General features: G+C 42.2%; 2 protein-coding genes across 3 annotated transcripts; both read right to left on the bottom strand.

Annotated features, from left to right (window-relative positions):
- Positions 1–1198: 1198 nt before the first annotated feature.
- Positions 1199–14270, bottom strand: cmya5 (cardiomyopathy associated 5). Its single transcript, XM_084947591.1, has 14 exons — positions 12774–14270; positions 11316–11961; positions 8502–11189; positions 5450–5545; positions 5142–5360; positions 5031–5053; positions 4348–4472; positions 4121–4255; positions 3794–3940; positions 3406–3553; positions 3168–3301; positions 2604–2721; positions 2354–2530; positions 1199–2262 (listed from the first exon to the last, which is right to left on the bottom strand). The coding sequence occupies exons 1-14, from the start codon at positions 12887–12889 to the stop codon at positions 2010–2012; spliced, it is 5025 nt and encodes a 1674-aa protein (XP_084803717.1). The 5' UTR covers positions 12890–14270; the 3' UTR covers positions 1199–2009.
- A 101-nt stretch (positions 14271–14371) lies between these two features.
- On the bottom strand, positions 14372–23282 carry tent2 (terminal nucleotidyltransferase 2). 2 transcript variants are annotated; one of them, XM_084947594.1, is made up of 15 exons: positions 23204–23282; positions 22696–22853; positions 20260–20361; positions 19897–20152; positions 19676–19790; positions 19510–19598; positions 19342–19399; positions 19000–19066; positions 18836–18912; positions 18556–18684; positions 18422–18465; positions 17798–17934; positions 16727–16818; positions 16542–16621; positions 14372–16446 (listed from the first exon to the last, which is right to left on the bottom strand). In XM_084947594.1, the coding sequence occupies exons 2-15, from the start codon at positions 22815–22817 to the stop codon at positions 16360–16362; spliced, it is 1455 nt and encodes a 484-aa protein (XP_084803720.1). In that variant the 5' UTR covers positions 22818–22853; positions 23204–23282; the 3' UTR covers positions 14372–16359. The 2 variants fall into 2 exon arrangements, with proteins under 2 accessions (XP_084803720.1, XP_084803721.1); XM_084947595.1 differs by having other exon boundaries at positions 23200–23269.
- Between the last annotated feature and the right edge of the window lie 448 nt (positions 23283–23730).

Raw genomic sequence — 23730 nt, 5'->3', positions numbered from 1 at the left:
CATGCTTTTGGGTTTTTCCAGTAACAATTACAGAAGATTTCTCTGTTGCCTGCCGTACCTCTGACTGACTGTGTGATCATTTGTTTAGATGTTGGGAGGATAGAGGGCTCTTTGTCTGGTTTTGGCCTTCAGCCTGGAAAAAAATTAATCGCAGAGAAAGCTGAGAGGAAACGACGCATACTTGACTCCAGGTATTGTCCAAGTCAGTCACATGAAGGCGAGTATCCTGCTCAGATTTCTCCTGGATGGTTTGGGAAGCCAATGCAGTAGCTGGAAATAAATACCACATTTTGGATCTGTTAGAAATTTCGGTCATCTTCTGCCTTTCTGTGCTGGAACAATATGTTTGTCAAGTAATATTAAAAAGCATCAAGAAAAATCTGGTGGCTCTAGCAGAGTGTTGTCCACCACAGGAAGGCTGTCCCTCTTCAGAGGGCTTTTCTCCAGGTTCCAGCTGAAGAATCCAGTACATCACATGGAGCATCTGGTCACTGATGTGTTGCATGTGTGTACCCTCCACATTTCTGCTCCCTCCCTCTTTCCATTTTCCCAGAAATGATAAAAGGTGTCAGAGGTGAGCGAGAAGGGGGAAAGGGTGTGATTGCCTGGAAAATAATGACGCAATAACTGCGAATGTCCTCTCCAAAAGCATGTAACTGTGATGACCGCTTGTGGCTCACAAACCTGCTTATAAAAGGGGATTTGAAAGTCTAAATGGAGTAACAAATACATATGGGTGGAAATACGATCTTTAGGACAAAGACCAAAAAAGAAAAAAAGCTTGTCTGGAAAATAATTAGATTTCAGTTTCTTTTTGTGGTCATTTGGTTCAGATCAGGTTTACAGTTCTCATAACTTCCAGAAAGATTATTTTTAAAAAGACAGCAATACAGTTAACGGAGCACCAAGGCCCCCTAGTGGTGACATATTATTAGGAAAATGAGTCAAAACACATCTGCAGCACAGAGGTGCTTGGTTCAAATGAAGGGTCCTTTCTATGCGGAGTTTATGTAGAGCTTCCTCCGACAGTCCCTGCAACACACTGGTGTCCGGTCCAGGGTGTACTCTGCCTCTCTGTGACAGCTGAGACAGGCTTCATCAAACCCTGAACCTGATAAGGGGAGGATGGCTGGATGGTAAATGAGTCAAACCAATTAGTTCAGTTGAGCAGATAGAAAAATAATCATGTTCTTTCAGACCAGAAAAATCCGTTTTTACAAGACAGAAGAAGAAAAACAGCTGATCTGCATTTGTTGACAGTCGCACATAAGAAACAAAGAACTGATTACATCTCTTTAAAAAGGTTATTTACACAAAACAAACATATTCACATTATGAAACAGTTTAAAAAGTGCCACAGTGTATGTTTGGAGACACAAACTCAGTCCAAAACTTTGTGGTGACAAAAAAACCCCCCCCCAAAAAAACCTTGAGTAATAATTTGTTGAAGGACTAATTATGCAGTGGTTGTGTTCGGACGTCTATATGTTATTAGAGCATTTACTAACAGCATCTGTGTGATGAAGGGATTGAATGAACTGGGTGAAATTAGAAAAACGTTTACAAAAACAGTAAAAGATTGTCACATGTTTGGTTCAGAATTATAACATTTTTCACATTTCATTTTTCATTCTCGCTCATCAATGGGGGAAATAAATCAAAGCACTTAATTTAAATCCATTTATATGAAATAGAAGCTCTATTTTTTAAATTGACAGTGTCCTTTTTAGATATTTTTTTTACCCAGATACATATATAATTTGAATTCAATTGCAGAAAACTATCTTTTAAAGCTTTATGTGGTTGAAGTACTGATAATAATAACTTAGATTTGTATTCCACCTTTCAAGAAACCCAGGGATGCTTGAAGTGATCGTTCTTCCATCATCTAACAACACACAAACCCATATATTAGCTTTAGAGGAATCATCTCTTCTACATTATTCTTCAACATTTTAAGAGTCCATCGTGACCTGTAAACTCTCCACTGTGTTAGGCTACTAGCAGAGCTAGCTGTCCTTGGTAAACTCCGGCACCACCGGCACCATGCTGAGCTCCAGGCTGCCAGGCAACTCCAAAGCCAGAGCGGGCTGGCATGGCTGAGTGAAGTTCTGTCTGAAGGTGCCTAATAACTGACCGCTTTGGGCATTGTAGAAAGACAGACGACCGAGCTGGTAGTCCAGGAGAGTGCCCACTCTGTCAGGCGTCTCAGTTACAAACACGCTGGACTGAATGTCATTATGGAGTAACTGATACCTGAAACTGGAGGGGCAGAAAGACAGAGAAAAGTGGAAGTTAAAGACCAAAACTATCAGAAACATCACAGCAATGGGTGAAAATTCCTTATGTTTACCCTGATGGTGAGGGAGTACACTGCAAACACCAGGACAGGCTGTTTCCCCCCAGTGAGCTGTTTCTGTTGGCTGCGCTGTATGCCACTCCGAGCCTGTAGGCCGTACTTTGTGACACGCTGGTTTCCCAGTAATAGATCCCTCGTGCTGGCAGCAGCTCACCAAGGATGGATGGACACCTTTAGGACACGATGATTTTAAAAAGAGTTTTCCCAATAAGGTCTACTGGATATGTTCTTGGGTTACACTTACTGTGTGTCTGTGAGCGAGGCGGTTTTGTGTGCATCCTGGGAATAGTGCAGAGTGGTCTGGTTCTCTGAGAGCTGGAGAGCAGGATGAGCTGATGCCTTCAGCAGGTGGAACCTCGTCCCTCAAGACAAAAGTAACAGAGAGTATAAAAACATAAGCAGGGGAGCAGAAATTCTGTAGGGTGGTTGCACACCTGTGAACATAAAATCATCATAATCAAGATTTCCGTGGACTGTTCTTTTTACCAATTTAAATTAACTCTACCGATTCTGCCAAGTAGAGTAGTATTCAGTCAGCTTATTGATGGCTACCAAAAAACATCTCTTGGGGTGCAACTTGCTAAGCCTGCATGCATACTTTTGACCCTGTGTGGATTAGAGAAAAAACAAAACAATTCTTGTTCTCTTGTAAGGCATTAAAGATGTATGCTGCACAATCATTACAGCCTGGAAAAAGAACAATACAAAGAAATCTAAAGCACCACATTACTGTACCATTCATGCCCATGATGTCATGTACATCCTTTAAATTTCTAAACATGATTTGTGAAGTGTGTGTTCTTGATACCTTTTGTGGAAATGAGTGCAGCCTCACTCTGTTCACTGGCTCCAGCCTCGTTCACAGCTTTGATGTAAAACAGGTAATTCTCACTGGGCTGCAGGAGAATCTTTTGCTCACAGGTTTTGATACCTGAGATGGATCTGGGAGTCACATCAGCAAAAATATATGCACAAACAAACATTTTACATAAACATCTAGTATAGTAACATGTGTCAGTGTGCTTACCGGTCTGGTTAACACCCACCTGAGCCCTTCTCCTTCCAGTTCATACTGTCGGCAGTACTCCAAAGTGTAACTCTGTTCAGGAGCCTGTTCTGCTGAGCTCCACCTCAGAGTAGCTGAATCCCACAGGATGCTGCAGCGCTCTGTGTCGATCACTGGCACTGAAGGAGCTGCCAGAGAGAGACAACTAATGAAAAGTATGCCTTTATGATTTTGCAGGACTTTTCTTGCTTCGTCTGTAAACTACAAACAGCCAGATTGTTTCCAAGCACATTGTCTTAATATAGCAGAGGAGAAATCTGAATTCTGTCAAGCATGTCAGGAAAAAATGAAAGCAGTTCTTCAACTTTTTTATCAGACAACTATAACTGTCTGATAACTGTTGCTATAAGTCCGGCGTGCAGACTGACCAGTTCCGAAGGTGAGTCTCTCGCTGGGCAGAGAGCAGCCTGTATAGTTGACAGCCATCACCCAAACCTTGTACATCTTGTCAGATTCTAGATCCTCCAGGACACAGTAACTCTCCTTTACTGTCACACGGTACTCCTCTGACACAGCTGTGGACCACAGATATAAAACACCTCAAATGTAACCCTGAAGACAAACATCTCCTTACATTTATATACTCAGAAACCTTTTAATTTGTTCACTGTTCAACATCATTATTTTTTAAAAAGATCTACAACTATTAGTCTTCCACAATTTTTCAGTTTAAGAAACATCCTGTAAGTATTTACCGCCCTGTGGATCCTCCATGCAGTAGACCTGGAAGCAGTCTATGATATCTCCAGGGTTGACTTTCCAGTAAACTGTGACGCTGGTGCTGGTGGCTGAGCCCGGCTCCTGCGGCAGCAGTGTCGGCCTCTGGGGCACTGAGACACACACCAGGAAGCTTTATGCCACATATACGTACATGTGATATCACGAGATCTGCAAACACAGGGTAAGCTCACAGCAGACCCACCTGGGATTCCTTTTCGCTGTGCGAGGTTTGAGCTTGAAGTGTTGGCCTTGGCATAGTCCTCAAACACCAGCAGTCCCTTGGGACCCAGCTCCATTGTCGAAGCTGAGTCCAGAGCTGCTGTAAGTCTGACCATAAACCACAACGTGAATCAGCATTAAAGTGTGAGCGATCTGCTCACTTGTCCAACTTTATCATCCAGTTTCCCAGACATAGATTAAGCCTGAACCTAACCTTAAAGAAAAATTCAGTGACGATCTCCATTATAAAGACTACATTTAATCCATGCCTGGGAAACGCAGCCTATATGTTATATATTTCTATGCTATGGTAGATCAGTTAGAAACCCTCACCCATGCACACACCACATGGAATTTTATTTTGTGGCAATCAGTATAATTATAAAATCTGTCTTCTGATGATACTGACCTTCACACCTCTTGGCAAAACTTTTTTGTGTTAAATTCATGTTTTTGGTTAAATAAATTAACACTTTTTGACTTTTTGTCACAACTTCTTAGATATGCAATAATAAAACAAAAATTCACTCATGCATTTTAATATCCAGCATACCGGCATGCTCCACAGGTTAAGGTTCTGGAGGTCAAGCAGCATGCCAAACTGGTTGCCACTAAAGTCCTGGGAAACCACACTCGTTCCCAAATCTTTAATTGAAAGCAAATTACCTTGCATGAATGTCTTCAGGCGACTAGTGGGGGAGCAGATTGAAGAAGATTTTATTAGAAATTTGACACAAACCCTCATGAGCAATAAACCCGAGGAGCTTCAGGACTCACGCTGGCCTCAGTCTCAGCCTCTCTGCTTGCGGTCTCCAGAATGGCCTTGGCCGAGTCAATGCTCTCCTGGAAGGAGACAATCTGATCATAGAGCTGCTCCAGCTTGGTCTTCTTTTCCTCCTCCATGCTGACAGACATGTTATTGTACTGCTCCATCACCACATCCATCATCTCCTTGTTCTGAGCCTTCATGGCCGCCTCGCTCTCTATGAACTGATCCTGAGCCAGACAAACAGCAAAGAGAGGCTTTTGATTAAACTCTACCACGAGCTAACAGTGCTGCTTAGAGCAACTAAAGCATGCTTTACCTCCACAGAGTTGTAGGCAAGCTCCAGCTCTGACACCAAGTCCTCGATGTTCTCCGATCTCTCCTGAAGCTCTGAGATCCAACCACTCAGCGACTCCTGTTTTACAAACACTTACAGGTTAAATGAAGCTTGTGCGTAAGTTCAGTAAGGAAGGTCTGCAATCACTCATCTCCCTGCTTTCCTGGGTGTTCAGCTGCTTTTCTGTTCTTTACATCACTACTGCTTCCCCATCCTGTCAGTCTCAATACTGACATCATTACTCTAGTCCAGTCATCTTCTTGCCTACCTTCTTTGAGCCAATCAGCATCCACTTTGTGTGGTTTAAATCTGTGTTCTCGTCATTCTCCCTTTCAGACTCTCCTCCCCATCTCCACCTCACAGACACCTCAGTTAAAGCTCCATCCAAGAAGGCTTGGATGTAGTCATCATCTTCACCACCACCAGCATCTAGACTTCGGGGGGCTCCTGTCCTAAATCCTGTCAGTGCTGGGATTTTGTACCACCATCGTCAAAGTCTAATTGCTAAAAAGTTTTTCTGTCTCAGTAAATGATGTTCAGTTCTTCCAAGTGATCTCTTCTTATTGAAATATCAGTTGTAAGCACTCTGACAATAATGCAGAGGTGCAAAGTGAAATATTTTGCATATGATGCCAAAGCTGAGCCAAAGCTCTCTCAGAGTTTGTAACCTTTTAAAGAAAATCTAGCAGATAAACAAGAATACAGATCTCTTTGTGGGCTGGTATCTCTGCCAGGGTTTCACAGAAGGTGTTTCATCTTTCACAACATTATTAACCAACTGAAAACAACATGCTTTCTTTTTTACTCATGATAACAACTTCTCAGTTGCTCTGTTGAGTTCTTTATCTTGTTTAAAGATTAAACAAATCCCTCCCACAAGTTGTTACTATTCAGAGAGATAAAACGGGTTCATCCTGAAGTTAAAATACGAGTCTGCTGCAGCTTTAAGGAGAGCCATCAGAGACGCTATTCCAGGAAGAAGAGCAGCGGCGATCCCCTGTCACCACTTCAGCACAAGAAGCTCACATTTAACTGGGTCAAGATGTGGTCACTGATCGCTCCCTGCTCTCTGCTTCTTGACACCGACCTCCTCACTGCTAAGAGTCAGAACAGGTGTTTGAAGGAGAACGTGTGAACATACCTGCACACACAACCCTGGGCCAGTCACACAGAGATAGCCTTTAGCTTTACCAACAGCCAGACTTTAGTCATATGTCTGAATGTATTCAATTAAGATTTTTTTTTTCCAAACAACAGCCACTTCTTTGAGTTATTAGCAATCATGACCACAGTAAATTTTCAAAGCAGTAACTGTGGTCTTGAAAAGGTATTTCCCTTCACACTGCTGGCTCCATAATATTCAACCACAAATTATGGGCCCTGACATCTTAGTTCTAAATTAGTCTGAGGGTCAGCTGGCTAATGTTTTATGCTTAAAATAAGCCAGTCTTTATTTTTCTGAATGCCATGAATTTCTCATCTAAGAGCAGATTCATAACATTACAGAGCACTTTAACACGTGTTTGACAAACAGCCCCCTGTGCATGTAGAAGTGAAGCAGTGCATGTAATTTCTAGCTTGGAGAACTGGACCGGACACAGGTTTGCTAAGTTTTCTTGGTGAGCATGCCAGGATTAATTTTCCTCCTCTGTGGAGTACTTGAATATACTGCACTTCTTGGTGCTGAAGTCAGACTTAGATTAGAGCTTTGCTCTTTTGATCTTTATGTTGTTTACTCTCTACAGCTGTCAATACTTGACATATTTATGGTGGATCACACATCATCAAGACCTGGTTCAAATATCAGCTGGAAATGACATTCAATCTTTCTTAAAATTGTTCCAACTTTCTCTTCATTTAAGTGCCAGAAGTCTGACATACCCCTCTCCTGTTGTCAGATGTTTCCTGACAGACCACACAGAAAAGCCGAAATAACTTATCCCTTAGTGAGGCGTGTGTGTTTAGGGGTTTTCTCTGATTGTTGCAATAAAATGTGTCTTGAACCTTCAGCCTAAAAACACAGATCTGTGTTTGTTTACATTTTAATTTAAGGAAAAAGACTAAAATAGCTGATTGTTAGAAGGTTTCATTTCCACACGTGATGGCTGACCCTAAGCTCACCCAGAGGTACAGCGAGAGAGGAAAGCGCGCCTGTGTGTGTGTGTGTGTGTGTGTGTGTGTGTGTGTGTACGGATTGCATATCATTTTCTACGTGATGATGTCACACTGGACCTTTGCACCGATCAAAGCAGAGCATTGCATCACTACAATTCAATGTGCTTGGCTGCAGCCTGAGAAGTGGCGGCCTGTTGGCATTGAATGGAAATGTTGACTAATCTAAGACCAGTTTATTATAAACTAATGCCCGTAAAATGTGTGATGTTCATAACAAGAGTTCATAACACTGGTGAGATGTAGGATAATGAGCTGCTATTTGATTGCAGCACTCATCAGTCATGAGTGTGGTTTTTGTGCTGTGTCAGCAGCTACATGTTTGAATGATGAAACAGTCGGGAGCCACTTTGACCTTCTAGAACCAGAGAAAATAAACAATTTTGATTTGATTTTACGGTATAAAAACTGGTGTTCTGCTTTGTTCAGTTCATGATGCTGTGCCACTTTTTGTATTGCACTCTATATCGTAGTTCAGAAAGGAAACTATATCCTGACTACTGCTCTTGGCTTTGTTTTCAGGCTTTAGGAAATAACCACTGTAGGCTAGGTAACCCCTTACAGGCTGTTTTAGACAAAATCAGGTGAGGTACCATAGAGAGCAATTACATCAGCATTAGTTGTAGGATGTAGGTCCTATCCCAGCTGCCATAGGGCGAAAGGCAGAGCACAATCTGGACAGATGGCCGTTCAAATTCACACCAAGAGGTAAATTAGAAACATCAATAAACCTAACCCCACGAACTGCATGAACCAGAGAGAACCAGACATGGGGGGAACATGCAAACTCCACACAGAGAGTGCTAACCGCTGCTCCACTGTGCTGCCCTGCGTGTGTAGCTGTGCTTCAATATTAGATTACCTTTATTTCTTCGTAAGCCGTATCCACGGCAGTCACATCGTGGCTGTGATGCTCTCCAGACATGCAGTCTTTCTCTGACATCAGAAATCCACAGGTGAGACAGAACCAGTCCATCCCCTGTAGCTCAGCAGTTAACTGGGCCTGCATTTCCTCCTCTGCGTCGATTATTTCATAGTCAGCCTCAATCATTTCTTCTTCTTCTTCTGGGAAATAATCTACCTTCTCTACCACCATCTCTTCATCCTCTTCTTTCTTCAGAGTAGGCTGTGGTAATAGCCCAGCCACATCTCTCTGTGTTTCAAGTTCTGGTATCTCCTTTGCATCCTGTTTAGAAATCACTTCATATTCCATCTCAACATCAGGCACATCTGGGCGCTCTGCTAATCCCCAATCTTGCTCCATTTGTTGCTCAACATCCTCTTTGTGCAGATCAACATGTGGAACTAGACCTGCTTTAATAACGCTCGTTTCTTCCATCTCGTGAATCTCTGCCATCTGTTCTATGACTGTTTGTTCAGGATGTATTTCCTCTCTGTGCACTTCATATGAATCCTCTTGGGGAGTAAAGATGATTTTGTCTTCTTCTATGTGTCTCTGAATCTTTGCTTCCTTGGAGTCAGCTTCCTCTACAGGTGCAGGTGGCGAATAGTCCATATCGAAATCATTCCTGGTTTGTTCTTTTTCTTCTGCAGAGGTTTCTGGTTCTACTTTGACTTCAGGCTCCATCATTGTTTCTTCTACTGGTGCCTGAAGTTCAGCTGTGCTGTTAGACTCAGGGAGAGGAACCGTATCTTTCTCTGACCACTGGCTGATCTCTACATCCATCTCTACAGCTTCTCCTTTGGGGACGAGGAGGATTAGCTCATCACCTACGGTCACTATATCTTGAACCAAAGTCCTACTGGTCTCTGCGGGTACTTTAGAGTTTGTTTTGTCTGATTCACCATCAGCCATGTCTTGTTGTGTCTGCTGAGTTTTAAGGGTTGCATGAAGTTTCTCATCTGCATCTATCGTGACTGCTTCTGAAACAGGCTTGGTTACTTCAATGGACATGGCTGTGACCTCTAACCCTTCTTTATCCAACTTGTCCTCAGCAGTAGTTTCCCCTGTCAGAGGTTCGTGTCCTTCAGGAATACTTCTCACTTCCTGAAGATCAACACAAACTTGGGTTTGAATCTCTTTTTCATTCACTGCTTTTTCCGTTACCTCCACAACAGTGTGCACTGCAGCATCACCGTCTGTGATAACCTCAACAGGTCCAACATCTTTGGCTTCTTTGTGCTGTGACGCTGGTGTTTGAGCCGAGGGTTCAGTCAGAGTGAACGTTTCCTGTGTTACAGTCTCAGGTTCCTTCACTTCAGCTAAGTCCTCTGCTTTGGTTACTAGTTCTTCATCAGCAGACTCTATTTTGGTGTCAGAAACAACCTCCTCAGACAAACTCGTCTTCCAGGCTTCTGCTTGTACTTCAGATATATTGACCGCAGGAGGCACCTCACTGCTTACAGGTGCTTCTATATCTGCACGCACTACAGGTGTCTTCTCATCAGTCTTTTCTAACACCTCCTCACAGGCATGCTCAGGTTCAGTGCAGCTTTGCTCACACTTTTTTTCTTCTTCTCTCTGATGACCCTCACCCTGTTGTGTATGGTCTACTTTACAGTTCGCCTGGTGAGTTTCAGGAAGTGGCTTTTCTGAGCTGCACTCAGAAGACTCGGTCTTGTCTGTCTTATCTTCAAGCTTCATTTGTTGATCTTCCATTTTTTTCTCTGGTGGTTTAGACTCTTGACCTGAATCTTCCGAGGTCACTCCTATAGTCTCCTCCTGAGTAGCCTCAGAGAGTTGCACTTCCTGCACCTCTGGTTCCTCCTTCTTTACCTTTTCTTTCTTTTCTTCTTCTGGCACTCGTATTAAACATCCTGTCATTTCAAACTTACTCTGCGGCCACATCATCCTTCCTTCGCTCTCACTGGCCACCGGCTCTGGTTGAACATCCAGCGTAGGAGATTCGTCTTTTAAAATGAACTTCTCCAGGTACCCATGTGCCTCCTCTGAATCTGACAAACGTCTCCTGTAAGACTTCTCAGATGCCACGCTCTCTGCCTCAGAGTATTCCTCATCACTCTTCCTCCTCTCGCCTACAGCATCCTCGTAAAGGTCAGAGTACATGAAGGACATGGCAGTGGGCTCCTCCAGCAGGATCGGGTCAATGATCTTAGGAGGTCCAGGAGAGATAAAGATGGGCGTGAGAGTGGTCTCTTCACTCTCAAACAACACTGATCCGCTCCCCTTCGTTGACCTCTGGCTTTCTCGTCTGCTTCTCATCCCTCCTTGGCTTTCAGTCTTGTCCTCTTCTCTCTGATGTAGTGCATCAGCAGGAAGTCCTTCTCCATAGAAGACCTCATCAAGGTGTTCCCCAACAATATCTACGTCCGAAACAAACACGAAAGAGTCCTCAGATGCAGAGGGGGCGCCTGTGGCTGTTTCTCCAGCAGGCTTTTGTTCCTCAGCTTGGAGTTTTGCTGCAGGCTGTTTAAACTCCTCCTGCAGCTCTGCTGGTTCTCCAGGAGCCACCACATCCAAAAGGGTAAACTTCTCGAAATAGTCAATGTCACTGGTGCTTTCTCTCTGAGTGGGTGTGTGTCCACGCTCTGTGTCTGCTGATGGCTGAGAAGAATCTTGCATTGAAGGCTGTGGAGAAATTAAAATCAGCATCTCAATCCAAAAAGTGCACTGTAACACTTAAACTGACAAATGAAGCATAATAAAGATCAAAAAGTTCATTATAACAATCTTTCAAATGAAACAGAAAAGTACCTCCTGGTGTTCCAGTATTTCCTCCCCCTCTGGCAGGACTTGATTATGTTGCAACGTCCACTCAATGTGATTATGAGACTTGATCTTTGGAGTCTGATCCAGATAAGACAAATTGTCCTGCAGCTCTGTACTCTCCTCCTCGTCCACAGTGGGTAGTTTAGAGGGGACTCTAATGTTAAGAATCTCATAGCCCTCTGAAATCAAACTAAAAAGCTGCTGATCTTTGCTTTTGATTTCCTCCAAGTCCGTCTCTGTTTTGCTGTTTTCCTGCTTGACATTGGGAAGTGAAACCTCTGCCATCTCCGGTCTCTCCACTCCTAGAGCTGAAGCCGATCTTGAGCTACCAGGTCGGCTCAGCCTGTCCCCGAGCCTACTGCTTCTTCCTCCAGACCTCGTCCTCCTGCGGACTACTTTCTCCTCATCAAAGACGATGGTGATCTTTCCTGCAGCTCCAGAGCCCTCCATGCTGTAAGCTTCAGAGGTGGAGCTCGTCTCAGAGGCCCACGGAGTAGAGCAGCGGCTAGAGGCCGTCTCCCAAACAATACCACTGTCCTCGCTCTGAACTGTTACCATCGAGAACGACGGATCCACCATTAGGCATTGGAGCTTGGGCTTCACCGATGGGTCCTGGACAACTTCTCGGAGACTGAAGGAGAGAGGAATTGACAGAGTGAGAGGAATGAGGAGGGAGGAAGGAAAGGCATGAGTAAACAGTCTGACTGCAAGAGGAGATCTTTTTTGGCACAGCTCATGGAAATATAACCTGAGGACAAAGCAATTAATCAAATCAAAACATATTCGAGCAACATTTTGGACCACCGAGGCAGCTGAGTTAATCTAAGATGAAAGCACAGTAACACCAGTTAATCTCAAGATGATCACTTGAGATTTGCAGATCTCCAGCATTAGACCAGGTGTTTGGTGCCGGGCTGCCAGTGAGAGTGATGATCTGAAAAAAATAATGATCTGATGCGCTCTGAGCCATCCCTCCGGCTATGAATACACCAGAGCCCCCTGAAAGGTGACGTCCCAAGGCGTCATTCATGTAATATTAGAAAAGCGAAGCCTGGCCTTCTGGGATGCATCCAACATATCAGTTTCTTCTACTATTTATGAAATGGGAAGAATAAGTAGAGGAAACTAGTATAAAAATGAGATGTAAAACATGGGGTGGTGAACAACATCGAACATTGATATAGCTGCCACACCGACACTTCTTTACGTGATTATTTAAGGCATTAAGTTAGATTAATGGAGATTAATGGAAACTAAATTGAGTTTATGTTTTCCAGATGGAGATGAGCTACATCTTCTCCTTTCCTTGTTTATAACACATTATTTGATGCTAAGAAGCTCAGAGACAAAGAGCTAACATTTTAAAAAATCACTCTAAAACAGAGATAATATGAATAAAAATGAGGTTATTCAGATTCTTTTTTTCTTTTTTTTTTAAATCACCTGTTTTGTAGTTCTTCCAGTTCATCTTCATCATCCTGGCTCATGGCATCTGAAGCTTCACACTGAAACTCCTGCAGCTCCGTCATCTCCGAATACAGACTCTCACATTCGTCCATCTTGGTAATTTCCCCCAAATCTTCTCTTTTCAACTCCAAGTATTGTTTTTTAGAGTCCTCCTGATGTTTTGAGTCACTCTGAATTGGTAGTCGGTCCGCCTGTTTGTGTCATTCTAAGTTGGGAGATGTCCATCTGACTCAGCGAGGGACAGAAATAGACAGAGCCGGGAATGAAAAGTGGGGAGTCAAGTAAGACAAGGGCAAAGCAATTGGTGGGGGTGCATATCAGTAGAGACTGAGTCAAACACACAAACAGCGAACATTAAGAATTTAGAGTTTCAAAATTTTTTAAAAAAGCAGTGTTTCATTGCACCTTTGTGTGTGCCAGTGGCAGCTGACAGAGGCAATATGACTTTAAGTTCAAAATCCCCTTCCCCCAGTTAAATATAGGCCATGTGCTGAAACACTACGCCTGCCACCCCGCTGCTGGTGGCAACACACATGCACGCACATATCTTGTAAGCTATCTAACCGCTGACCAGAACTATACAGGAGTCATAAAACAAGTTGTAATAAGGCGTCAAACCATAGAACAAAAAGCAAGTGGCACACTGCTGCCAGAGGAGGCTGCAAATAATATAATAAAAAAAGATCATAATTTCTCTAAAGATCTTTAGAAAAGATTATACGCATAAGCTCATGAAGGGTGAATAAACTGCATTACCTTGAGGAAACCAAAGATCACCGACTTGTCACATCCATGGATATGATTGTTCAAAGTTAAGCACAGCGCATGTGGATTGATGCAGAATAAATAAAATATTGTATAACTGGTCAATGATATGTCTTTGAATGGTTGCATCATTGTGCTTGGGAAATTCTCGTAATACAGCTGAGCAAAAGTCTTTTAAGCCTTATATTTTTGCTAAGAAAATGGGAAATAAATGCAGAGATTTTCTGTCCAAGTGTGCTTTAATTCATTTGTTGTGTTTGTGATCATTTTCATGCTGAAAAATTAAGCTGTTGCCAATCAGATGGTTTCCAGATGGTATTGCATGGCTGCTTGTCTGTGTTCAAAAGATCCCCCAACACCGACTGAAATGACCCTCCACTGTGTTTTACAAACGCTGTAGACCCTCAATGTTGTACCTCTCTCCTGAACTCCTCGGTGCATATTGATAACAATTTGGAACTTGAATGTAAAATTTCTAATTTTTGACCTGTTGCCACTGATTTGCAGTCAAATTCATGTTCATTTGGCATAGCTCAGCCTTTTGTCCCTGTTTCCCTTCCTTATGGTTTCTTGACATTCACCAGAGCATTTCTGATAAAGCTTTAGTGATCAGTAGATGTATAAACTGAAGGGCCAGATGCATTTCTCACATGGCATTGAAATACTGTTAGTCTGTTGTAGATATATTCTACTTTGATCCTGTCCATTTTCATCAAAACTTTCAAGGCCATAATGAACACCATGCTGAAATGTGCCAGTATTGATTCAGTCTTTTCTAAATTGTCTGTTTTAAGTAGACACAACACTGGTTCATTCCCTAAGGTAGGTGTGATTTTTAATGACTCACATATCAGTGTTAAGTCAATAAACAACATTAAAAAAAGAACCGGAGGGAAAATGGATGAATAAGCAGTAAATGTCCAAAGAAAAAAAAAAACCCTTGAAAGACCTCCAGAAAACCTGGAGAACTATTGCTCAAGAACGTCTGGCTCCTCAGAAAGAAAATATAAAGAAATAAAAGGTGGCTCCAAAACATTTGCAAGGTATTTATAGAAAAAAAAAAAGTCCCTAAACCTTAATTTGCTGGTTACATTTTCAAATGGTCTGACATGTGATTACGAACAACACCTCCCCACCCCCCCCAAAAAGAAGCCCGTGTACAATTTAATCTGATTTTGGCGCTTCTATTTGCATAGCCAAGATTTTAGTGGACTTCACATGAAGCTCCAAAATATACATTGAAAACAATCATACATCTTAAGAGATTTCATTTTTTTTTTTTTAAATAAACATTTAAAAGTCAGTAATTCACAAAATGTACAAAAAGAGGAAAGAAAAGACAAATTTACACAAAGTGTAAATTCTTTAAATAACCTATGTATAAGTAATCCAAACATGAGTGGATAACAGGTGCTTTGCCCAAATTCATCAAGTACATTTCTAAAATGACACTGCACAGCCTTTACACCAGACAATGAGTTCTTGCTGCAGGACATATGGACCAGTTATTACAGGAAGGGGGAAAATCTAGAGTCTGGCCTCTTTGCAGCCCTCGAGTGACTTAAAAGTACCCTTATCGTGCTTTGGGGGTTTCCTTAAGTCTGTTGAAAGGTTTGTGTGCATATAAAAGGCTTGCAAAGTTATAACAGCCAAAAAGCAGCTGTTTAACTGCCTGAAACACCTCATTTGCAATCCACGCTTTTCTACAGTTACTTATCTACATCACTAGGTAACAAACTGGCAACCTCCCCACCTAAGCTAGTCTGATATGCCCTCAGACAAACAGTGAGGACCTGATTAAGTCCAGGCGCAGGCAGCTGCTTGCAGTACGTACAGCTTCTGGTAGCCAGCTATAAAATGTTTCAGCTACGAGAAATCAAACACCAAATATTCTGCAGATGACTGCAAGAGTGAATACGAGAATTTTTATGCACTCCAGACAACAAAAGGTGTGTTTCAGACAGAGGTAGCAAAGCAGTGGGAGATTTCTTTTGCACTTTGAAGCATGTAAAGAATTTTAGCAGAACCAAATGACATTTAGGAGCCTTTAAATGAGTATAATAAGGGCACTTCAAATTACAACACTGACTTAAGCTTTAGGCGGTGAGCGTGGGAAACTAGAGGGCAATTACTGCGGTTTTAAGCAGAAAGTGTCTGAAGTGTTTAAATCCACCACATTCTCACTGTTGACCTATAAAAATAAAAAATAAACTTTGATGTTACAAGTTGGTCCAGACAGAAACATGACAGACTGTACATGTAAATACGTGGCAGAGATTAATCATTTTTAAATACAACGCTGTGCAGTATGGCTCTAATAATGTGGAAATTTAACCGAGATCAGTGGCTGGGACTCGCCCTTCAAAATAAAATGCTGCTGCTTCCATTTAAGTTAACTTTACATAAGAGTCATCTCCCAGTTCATTGATAAACATATTCCCTGCAGGGAAAACGGGCCATATAGCAGCAATATCCATCTCTTATAACAGGTTCAGCATTTTTCTGTCATCAGTTTAGGTAACAGGATTTTAATTTCAGAGGCCTCTAGCATCTCTATAAAATAAATTTTTCCCTCAAATACTGCATTATCCTCCGTCACACAAATTTGACAGCAATGCATTTGAAGTCGGTGGTACATTTTGAATATTACAGCCACAGAAAACAGATACGGAAGCAGCCATGAAGGTACCAGGGCAGCAGGGTTTCTCTCTCAGAGCATCAACACGTTGTTGCACTGTTTCAGGAGACGGTCTTGAGGTAGAGGACACCAGTTAGCTCATCTAATTAGAGGAATCTCTCATCCCCTGGATGACTCCTTAATGATGATGGCTCTGAAAGGGAGGATCGAGTTCAGCTCCTTCCTCTCGTGTAGTAACCGACACGACTGAGGAGACAGAAGCCGATTATGAATAACTCATATCTGGCCCATAGTGGCTTGGAGAATGAAGAGCGAGCACAGTTGTCAAAACTTCAACGTACCTCAGCAAACTTCGCTTTAATGGCATCGAACTTGAGCTTCTCGTGGACGGCCCTGGCGACGTTATTTCTTTCAAAAGGCTCTGAAACAAAAGGAGTCACTGTTGGATTACTGTGGACATTTCTCACAGCGATGCTGATGTTAAATGGTGGTGGCCGTTGCCTGTTACTTCCAATAAACTGCATACCTTCCACACATATGAATTTGTTATTCCACTCTTTAGAATTGTTCTTAGGGAACGCTCTGGCTTCTCGAACAGAAATCACCTGTTTATCCCAACTGCAAGACAAAGACAGCAACAGGAAAGGGATTACACTCAGTGCTCGTTAGACTGAAAGTTAACGCAAGCTTCAAGCGCCTCAAGGACTACAGCAGTGCCTTTGCATACTACTTTATTCCAAACAGAGTGCAGACAGATTAAGTTTCTTCCAAGCATGAGATAGCTTTAGTTTAAGTCATGAAAACCAAGAAAAAACAAAACCTAGCCCTTATTTTTATCAGAATTACAAGAGGGTCACATAACCATGTAGCAGGGAACACCAGATAGGCACAATAAAATACAGGAACAAAATATTTGACACTGTTTTTGAAAAAAATAAGCCGAAAATTTTTTTTTTTATATATATAGCCACTGCATGTTAACCTTGCTAGCATTGGGTTGGACCCCTTTTCCTTTTTTTGCCTTCAGGATTCCAAAAATTCTTCAATGTCATAGATTCAACAAGGTACTGAAAATATTCTTCAGAGATTGTGGTTCATATTGACATGACAGGATCACACCATCGCTGCAGATTTGTCAGCTGCACATCCGAAAAGTGAATCTCCTGTTCCACCACATCCCAAAGGTGCTCTATTGGATTAAGATCTGAAAACTGTGGAGACTATTTGAGAACAGAGAACTCACTACCATGTTCAAGAAACTGTTTAAAATGATTTAAGTTTAGTGGCATGGTGTGTTATCCTGCTGGAAGTAGCTACCACACGTGTACACTGTGGTAAAGGGATGAAGCACTCAGCACCAATACACAGGGATCATGGTATGTCATGGTAGTGCTGTGTAAGGCCAAAGGTCTCACCTGCTCCTGCCCCTCAGCAAGAAACATGAAACCAGGGAGGAGGAAGCGGGACAGAAGACAGTGAGGAGAAACGGAGGACTGAGAGGGAGGAGGAGTTGGCGAGGAGAGTTGGAGATGAAGAATGGGAGTAAGAAAATCAACACGGTAAAGAGCCACTCAACATGATACTCATTGGAAGATACCTGAAATCTGTGGCATAGTACTTGAGAAATCCTAAAAGCAGCTCCCCCAGAGAGGACTGGTTTCTCGAGATGTAGGGAGGGATGTGTTTGGGTCCCTCTGGAACCATGTCCAGGTTCATTAAAGGATTAAATGACTCCTGTTAAAATCAAGACACGGGACAAAAAAAACATAATAAGGAAAGCAGTGAATGAGACTTTATGACACACGCTCAGAAACCTTGCTTTTATATAGGAACATAACAAGAATGCAACCAGTTGAGTTGAATCCACTAATGCAAAGAAACTCATCACGGACGAGTTGCACTTGCTGGCACAGGCTGACTCAGACCGCCAGCAACGTGTCAGCATGTCTGTCTGCATTTATAAATTAGATGGCACTTATTTGCAAACCTTCACCTGCCTGTCTTAGAGTGACTGCAGCCAGTCTGATCACAGTTTTTGTCTTATTTTTCTCTAGTGTGACTGAGCCATTAGAGATTCTTTAAACAGTTTGTCAAGTAGCTAATTATCTTAATAAGTGGTAGGTTACAAAAGAAAAAGAATATTGTTTATAAATGGCTTTAAATGAAAACAACATTGTCAAAAAGAGATTTCAATGACTCAAAATGCAAAGAAGATACTTACTGGGTAGTCCCTCTGTAGAGATGGGAGGACAGGTTCACTAAGAGCTACAGAAAACGCATCATATACAAATCAAGTCAGTCTAAGCCAAAAGAACAAGTGGGAGGAATCTTTTCTACACGTGTGACTGTACTGACTCTGGAGGTAGTGCAGGACCATCAGCGCCAGCGTGTAGCTGCTTAATGTTCCTTTGCTGGCATCATTGATATTATTGTACCGTGCCCATTTCTTGACGACGAGGATCATGGGTCTTACCCTGAGATCAGCTGTAAGAGAGACCACACAAACACAGCATGTCAGAACAAGTAACCTATATGTTGCTTATAGCTGGATTAAAAACAAATGATCACAGGCAGAGCTGAAGTTTGAAAAGCTGCTGCCATGAACAAAATTGGTCTTATTGACCGTCTCACCCACCATAGGCGTAACTCCTCAGAAGGAATGTATTCCTGATGCCCACTGTGTTGTTGACATTCAGATCAAACTCCAGATCACTACGGAGTGAAGACCGGAGAGAATCATAAACATCATAAATCTGCTTTCTGATTTGATGACTGTTCCAGTAACTGCTTTGCTCTCACCTGCCTTTCTCCCTGAACCTGAGGATTGGCACTTTGGCTCTGATCAGCTGATTCCTCTCTACATACGCTGAAAATCAAAACAAACATCATGAGATCCATTGTCATTTGTTTCATTTTCTATAAACAGAAACCCATTTTCCACTAAGTGAACAGCTCCCCCTAGTGACAAAAGCATAATTCTAAGGGAAAATCTTCATATCAGAGCTCACAAAGGACACCAATAATTGTATTTTTGGTTAAGAAAACTTACTAGATATATGCAAAAAACAGACATGTGTACGGCCGTTTAAAAGTTAACAATGAATTCTGTTTTTATAGATGATTTGGTATTTGATTACTCACAGAGGGTTTTGAACAACTTTAGGAGACGACCAAGAACACGAAGAGCTTCAGTCTTTTTCTGGAACAAAAAGAAGGAACACTGCAAGTGTTAAAGAGGAAGTCAGTATCTATGATTGCACATTTTGCACATTTCCATGACATTTACGGTACAGAAACAAAGATAGTTACATTTCCCTTGATAACCAGGCATATATCAGCATCGCTGCACCGGGAGCCCAATCCGTTCATAGATGATCCAGTCAAGTAAAGCCGCGCAGCTGTGAGAAAGGCACATGGTGAATAAAAATCAAAGCAGCAAGACAAAGCAGAATGTGGATGTACAGGTCATACATACATGGAAAGATTTGCTGTATGTCTTGTTGCAGACGAGCGCGGCACACCTCCTTCCGCTCCAAATCTGAAGGTTGCTGCTGGCACGCCTCAAACAGCTCCACCATCTGACAACTCAGCTGAGGGCACATAAACATGTGACGCTGACTAAACCAAACAGATCTACACGTAAACATGCTCAGACTTCACGTTTATTAGATAAAGACTAAGTCCTTCTGAATTTACCTTTTCCGTAGTGCTGGCATGCAGACTGCTGGAGCTTTCCACCACAGCGGGTACCTGAGGGCGGATGTCTAAGTTAGGACTGGGATAAGAGTGATCAAAACCAGTGAGGGATAATCTTGAGGGCTCTGCCACCGCTCGGTCGGTACGATGATGTGGAGGCCGGCTATGAATTAAAGGTGGGCTGCTTAAGTGGTGGCTGGAGGTGTCAACACGTTGGCGCTTCACATGATGAGTGCTGAACTGATCATTCTGCCTCCTGGAAGACGCACGAAGACAAAGAAAGGTGATAAGACATGTAAAAGGCAATGGACTTGGACAAATGTGGTTTATTCTTGGATCTATAAATAGTAATATGTGACATACTTGCGCCCATTGATCATAGCTGGCATGTGACGAGGCTGAACAGTAGAGGTGGATGGTGGGGGGTTCCATTCATAAGAAGGCAATCTCTCATGTCTAGGAAAGCTTACAAAAACACATATGCACATTTTACTGCACAGAACACAAACATCTAAAACAAGCAACCACTAATAAATGATGAAAAAAGATAACTTTTCAGTTTCTTTGTTTTGTTTTCTTTCACTCGGGTGCCACGAAGCATGAATCCATACAGAGCGAGACGCCTGGCCTTTGTCATTAACAAATGTGATAAAAGTTAGAATGCAATATTTATTATTGGATTTTGTATTTAAAATGACTGCGAGACAGAGGGTTGTGGGTTCAAACCCATGGAGCTGCTCTGTGTGGAGTTTCCATGTTCTCTCTGAATACTCCAACTTTTTTCCGCAGTCCAAAGACAGACATGCAAGTGTGAATGGTTGTCTGCTTCTCTGTGTTACCCAATGACAAGTGGAAAAGACTCCAGCCCCACTACTGCCCTGAAGTGGATAAGCGGTTAGAAAAGTGGATGGATATATTTATAATATGGTTGGTGCTTGTCAGGAGCAAGACTTTAGAAGTTCAGAGGAATGAAGGTATGCTGACATTTCAATCTCAAGAGATTCTATACTTAGCAACACTTGACATACAAACTCACCAGCCACTGCATGTTAACCTTGCTAGCATTGGGTTGGACCCCTTTTCCTTTTTTTTGCCTTCAGGATTCCAAAAATTCTTCAATGTCATAGATTCAACAAGGTACTGAAAATATTCTTCAGAGATTGTGGTTCATATTGACATGACAGGATCACACCATCGCTGCAGATTTGTCAGCTGCACATCCGAAAAGTGAATCTCCTGTTCCACCACATCCCAAAGGTGCTCTATTGGATTAAGATCTGAAAACTGTGGAGACTATTTGAGAACAGAGAACTCACTACCATGTTCAAGAAACTGTTTAAAATGATTTAAGTTTAGTGACATGGTGTGTTATCCTGCTGGAAGTAGCTACCACACGTGTACACTGTGGTAAAGGGATGAAGCACTCAGAACCAATACTCAGGTAGGCTGTGGTGTTTAAATGATGCTCAGTTCATACTAAGAGGCACAAAATGTGCCAAGAAAATATCCCCACACTATTATACCAGCCTTAGCATGAACCATTGATACAAGGCAGGATGGGTCCATGCTTTCATGCCATTTATACCAAATTCTGACCCTCCCCGCTCCCATTTGAACGTCACAGTAGTCTTCTGTTGTCCAATTTTGGTGAACCCATGGAAATTGCAGCTACAGTTCCCTGTTTTAAACTGAATGAAGTCGCACCCAGTGTTGTCTTCTGCTGTTGCAGCCCAGCTGCTGTTCGGTGTGATGTGTTGTACATTCAGAGATTCTCTTCTACAAACCTTGTTATTTGAGTTGCTGTTGGCTTCTTATCAGCTCAAAGTAGTCTGGCCATTCTCCTCTGTCATATGACATAAACACAGGAAATTTTACCCAGAGAATTACTGCTCACTGGCCATTTTCTCTTTTTCGGGCCGTTCTCTGTAAATCCTAGAGATGGTTGTGTGGGAAAATCCCAGCAGATCAGGAGGTTGTGAAATACTCAGACCAGCCTGTCTGGCACCAACATGCCAGGCCTTGTTCAAAGCCACTTAAATAGCCTTTCTTCCTTATTCTGATATTCACTTTGAACTTCAGCAGGTCATCTCAAGGATGTCTAAATATTTTAAATGCACTGAGCTGCTGCCATATGATTGACTGATTAGATATTAATTTACTTTAACAAGCCTCAAACAGGTGTACCCAATAAAGTGGCTGGTGAGTGTACACTGAATATATGCATCCTCTCTTGTTGCTTGGCCAAATTTGATGAAAAATTCCTGTTGTGAATAATTTTTACATTTTAATTTAGTGTTATCAGTACACAACAATATTTCAGTTTTCATTGACTTTGGCTCAGTTTCCCCACATCAAGACTTTTAAATGAAGTTCACTATAATAAAATTGACAAACACTGCCTGTTGTAATTTCCAGCAGACCAGTAGGCCAATTAAAAAAATGATGTGTAATGTCTGAGCACCAGAATCCATATTTACATAATCAGTTTTCTATCAAGTAAAAAGAAAAATCATCCTAGTCTCATATATAGGAAACTACTATCTTCTTTCACTTTTTTATTTTTATTTTTAAATGACTACAGCGCTTATTCAACGATAAAAAAGGTGCCAAATAAAATCGATCACTTATCAATAATATCAACATTAATCAACCAGCCTTTGCAGCTCTAAACAAAACGCACCGACACAACAGGAAATCTCAACCACAGCTAACAAAGTTTACTGCAGTTCACCTTGAAACAGCTGCTGTCCAGTACACCCCCGACACTGATACTCGACTTTTTCCATTCACGGGACTCACCTGTTGACACCTGGCAGACTTTGGTGGTTGTAATCATAGCTCTGGGGCGCCGGTGGCGGTGGATGCAGACCGTTACTGTAGGCTGATCGTCCCCTCGGTGGGGTAGTTCTGCGGGGGAACATGCTGTGGTTCTTTAAAGAGCTCCAGCATCAACTTCGCTGATGGTACGAAAGAAGAAGAAAAAAGATATTGAAGCCCATATCATGAGTACCGGAAGAGAAACCGTCAACTGAGAAACTGGCGTCATCTGTTATCCAATAATAATATTAACAGTAATGAAAAGTTACTCGGGAAATCGAAACTTTAACGCGCAGTGTAGCAAGCTAACATTCGCTAGCTGGTGACTAGCAGCGCCTAGCTAGCTAATTTAAACATCGTTGAAGACAACAGTAAAAATTAAAGGCGTTTCTGTGATGCTTGTAATGAAGGGGGCATCTGGAGAAATGTGTCAGTAAATTCTAACAATATTCACCCAAAACCTGAAGCCAAAAAACACGAACACACCTACCAAATTGCATGTCACATGTAAACAAAACTGAAAATGCTAATTTCCTGCGTACATACTTCCGCATTGATGCCATGACGTCATGAAAAGGGAGTTAAAGGGACCGTATCCGCGAGTTCTTTAAAGGAAACACCCACCCAGCTCGTCTTTGCATGTTGCCTGCCTTTTGTTCTGTTTTCTGTCGAGATGATCCCACACTGTTATGTATGATATATGGTGAGGCCAATCCATGACTCGTAGTGCTCCACAATGTGTTTTTCTGTTCAACTATGCTCTTACTGCACTGGCAGTGTGTTTGGAATCAGTGTAATTCTGAAAAATGAAGCTGATGCATATCAGATGCTTTTCGGATGGTATTGCACAGTTGGCCAATGCTTTTCCGTGTTTATAATTCCATCGTCAATAAGATCCAGAAGACCACTGCCTGAAATGCAGCCCCACACCTGTGCTGGGTCTTTGCTGGATTTGTCCTGATTTTAGTATCTATATTCAGATACTGTTCATCTGCTGTAGATCGTTTTTTTTTCGCC

This window comes from Perissodus microlepis, chromosome 12 (genome assembly GCF_051167445.1).
Source record: "Perissodus microlepis isolate ML-2025 ecotype Zambia chromosome 12, ASM5116744v1, whole genome shotgun sequence".
Classification (NCBI taxonomy): domain Eukaryota; kingdom Metazoa; phylum Chordata; class Actinopteri; order Cichliformes; family Cichlidae; genus Perissodus; species Perissodus microlepis.
Note: the sequence above shows the minus strand (reverse complement) of the source record. Positions and strands in the feature narration are given on the sequence as shown.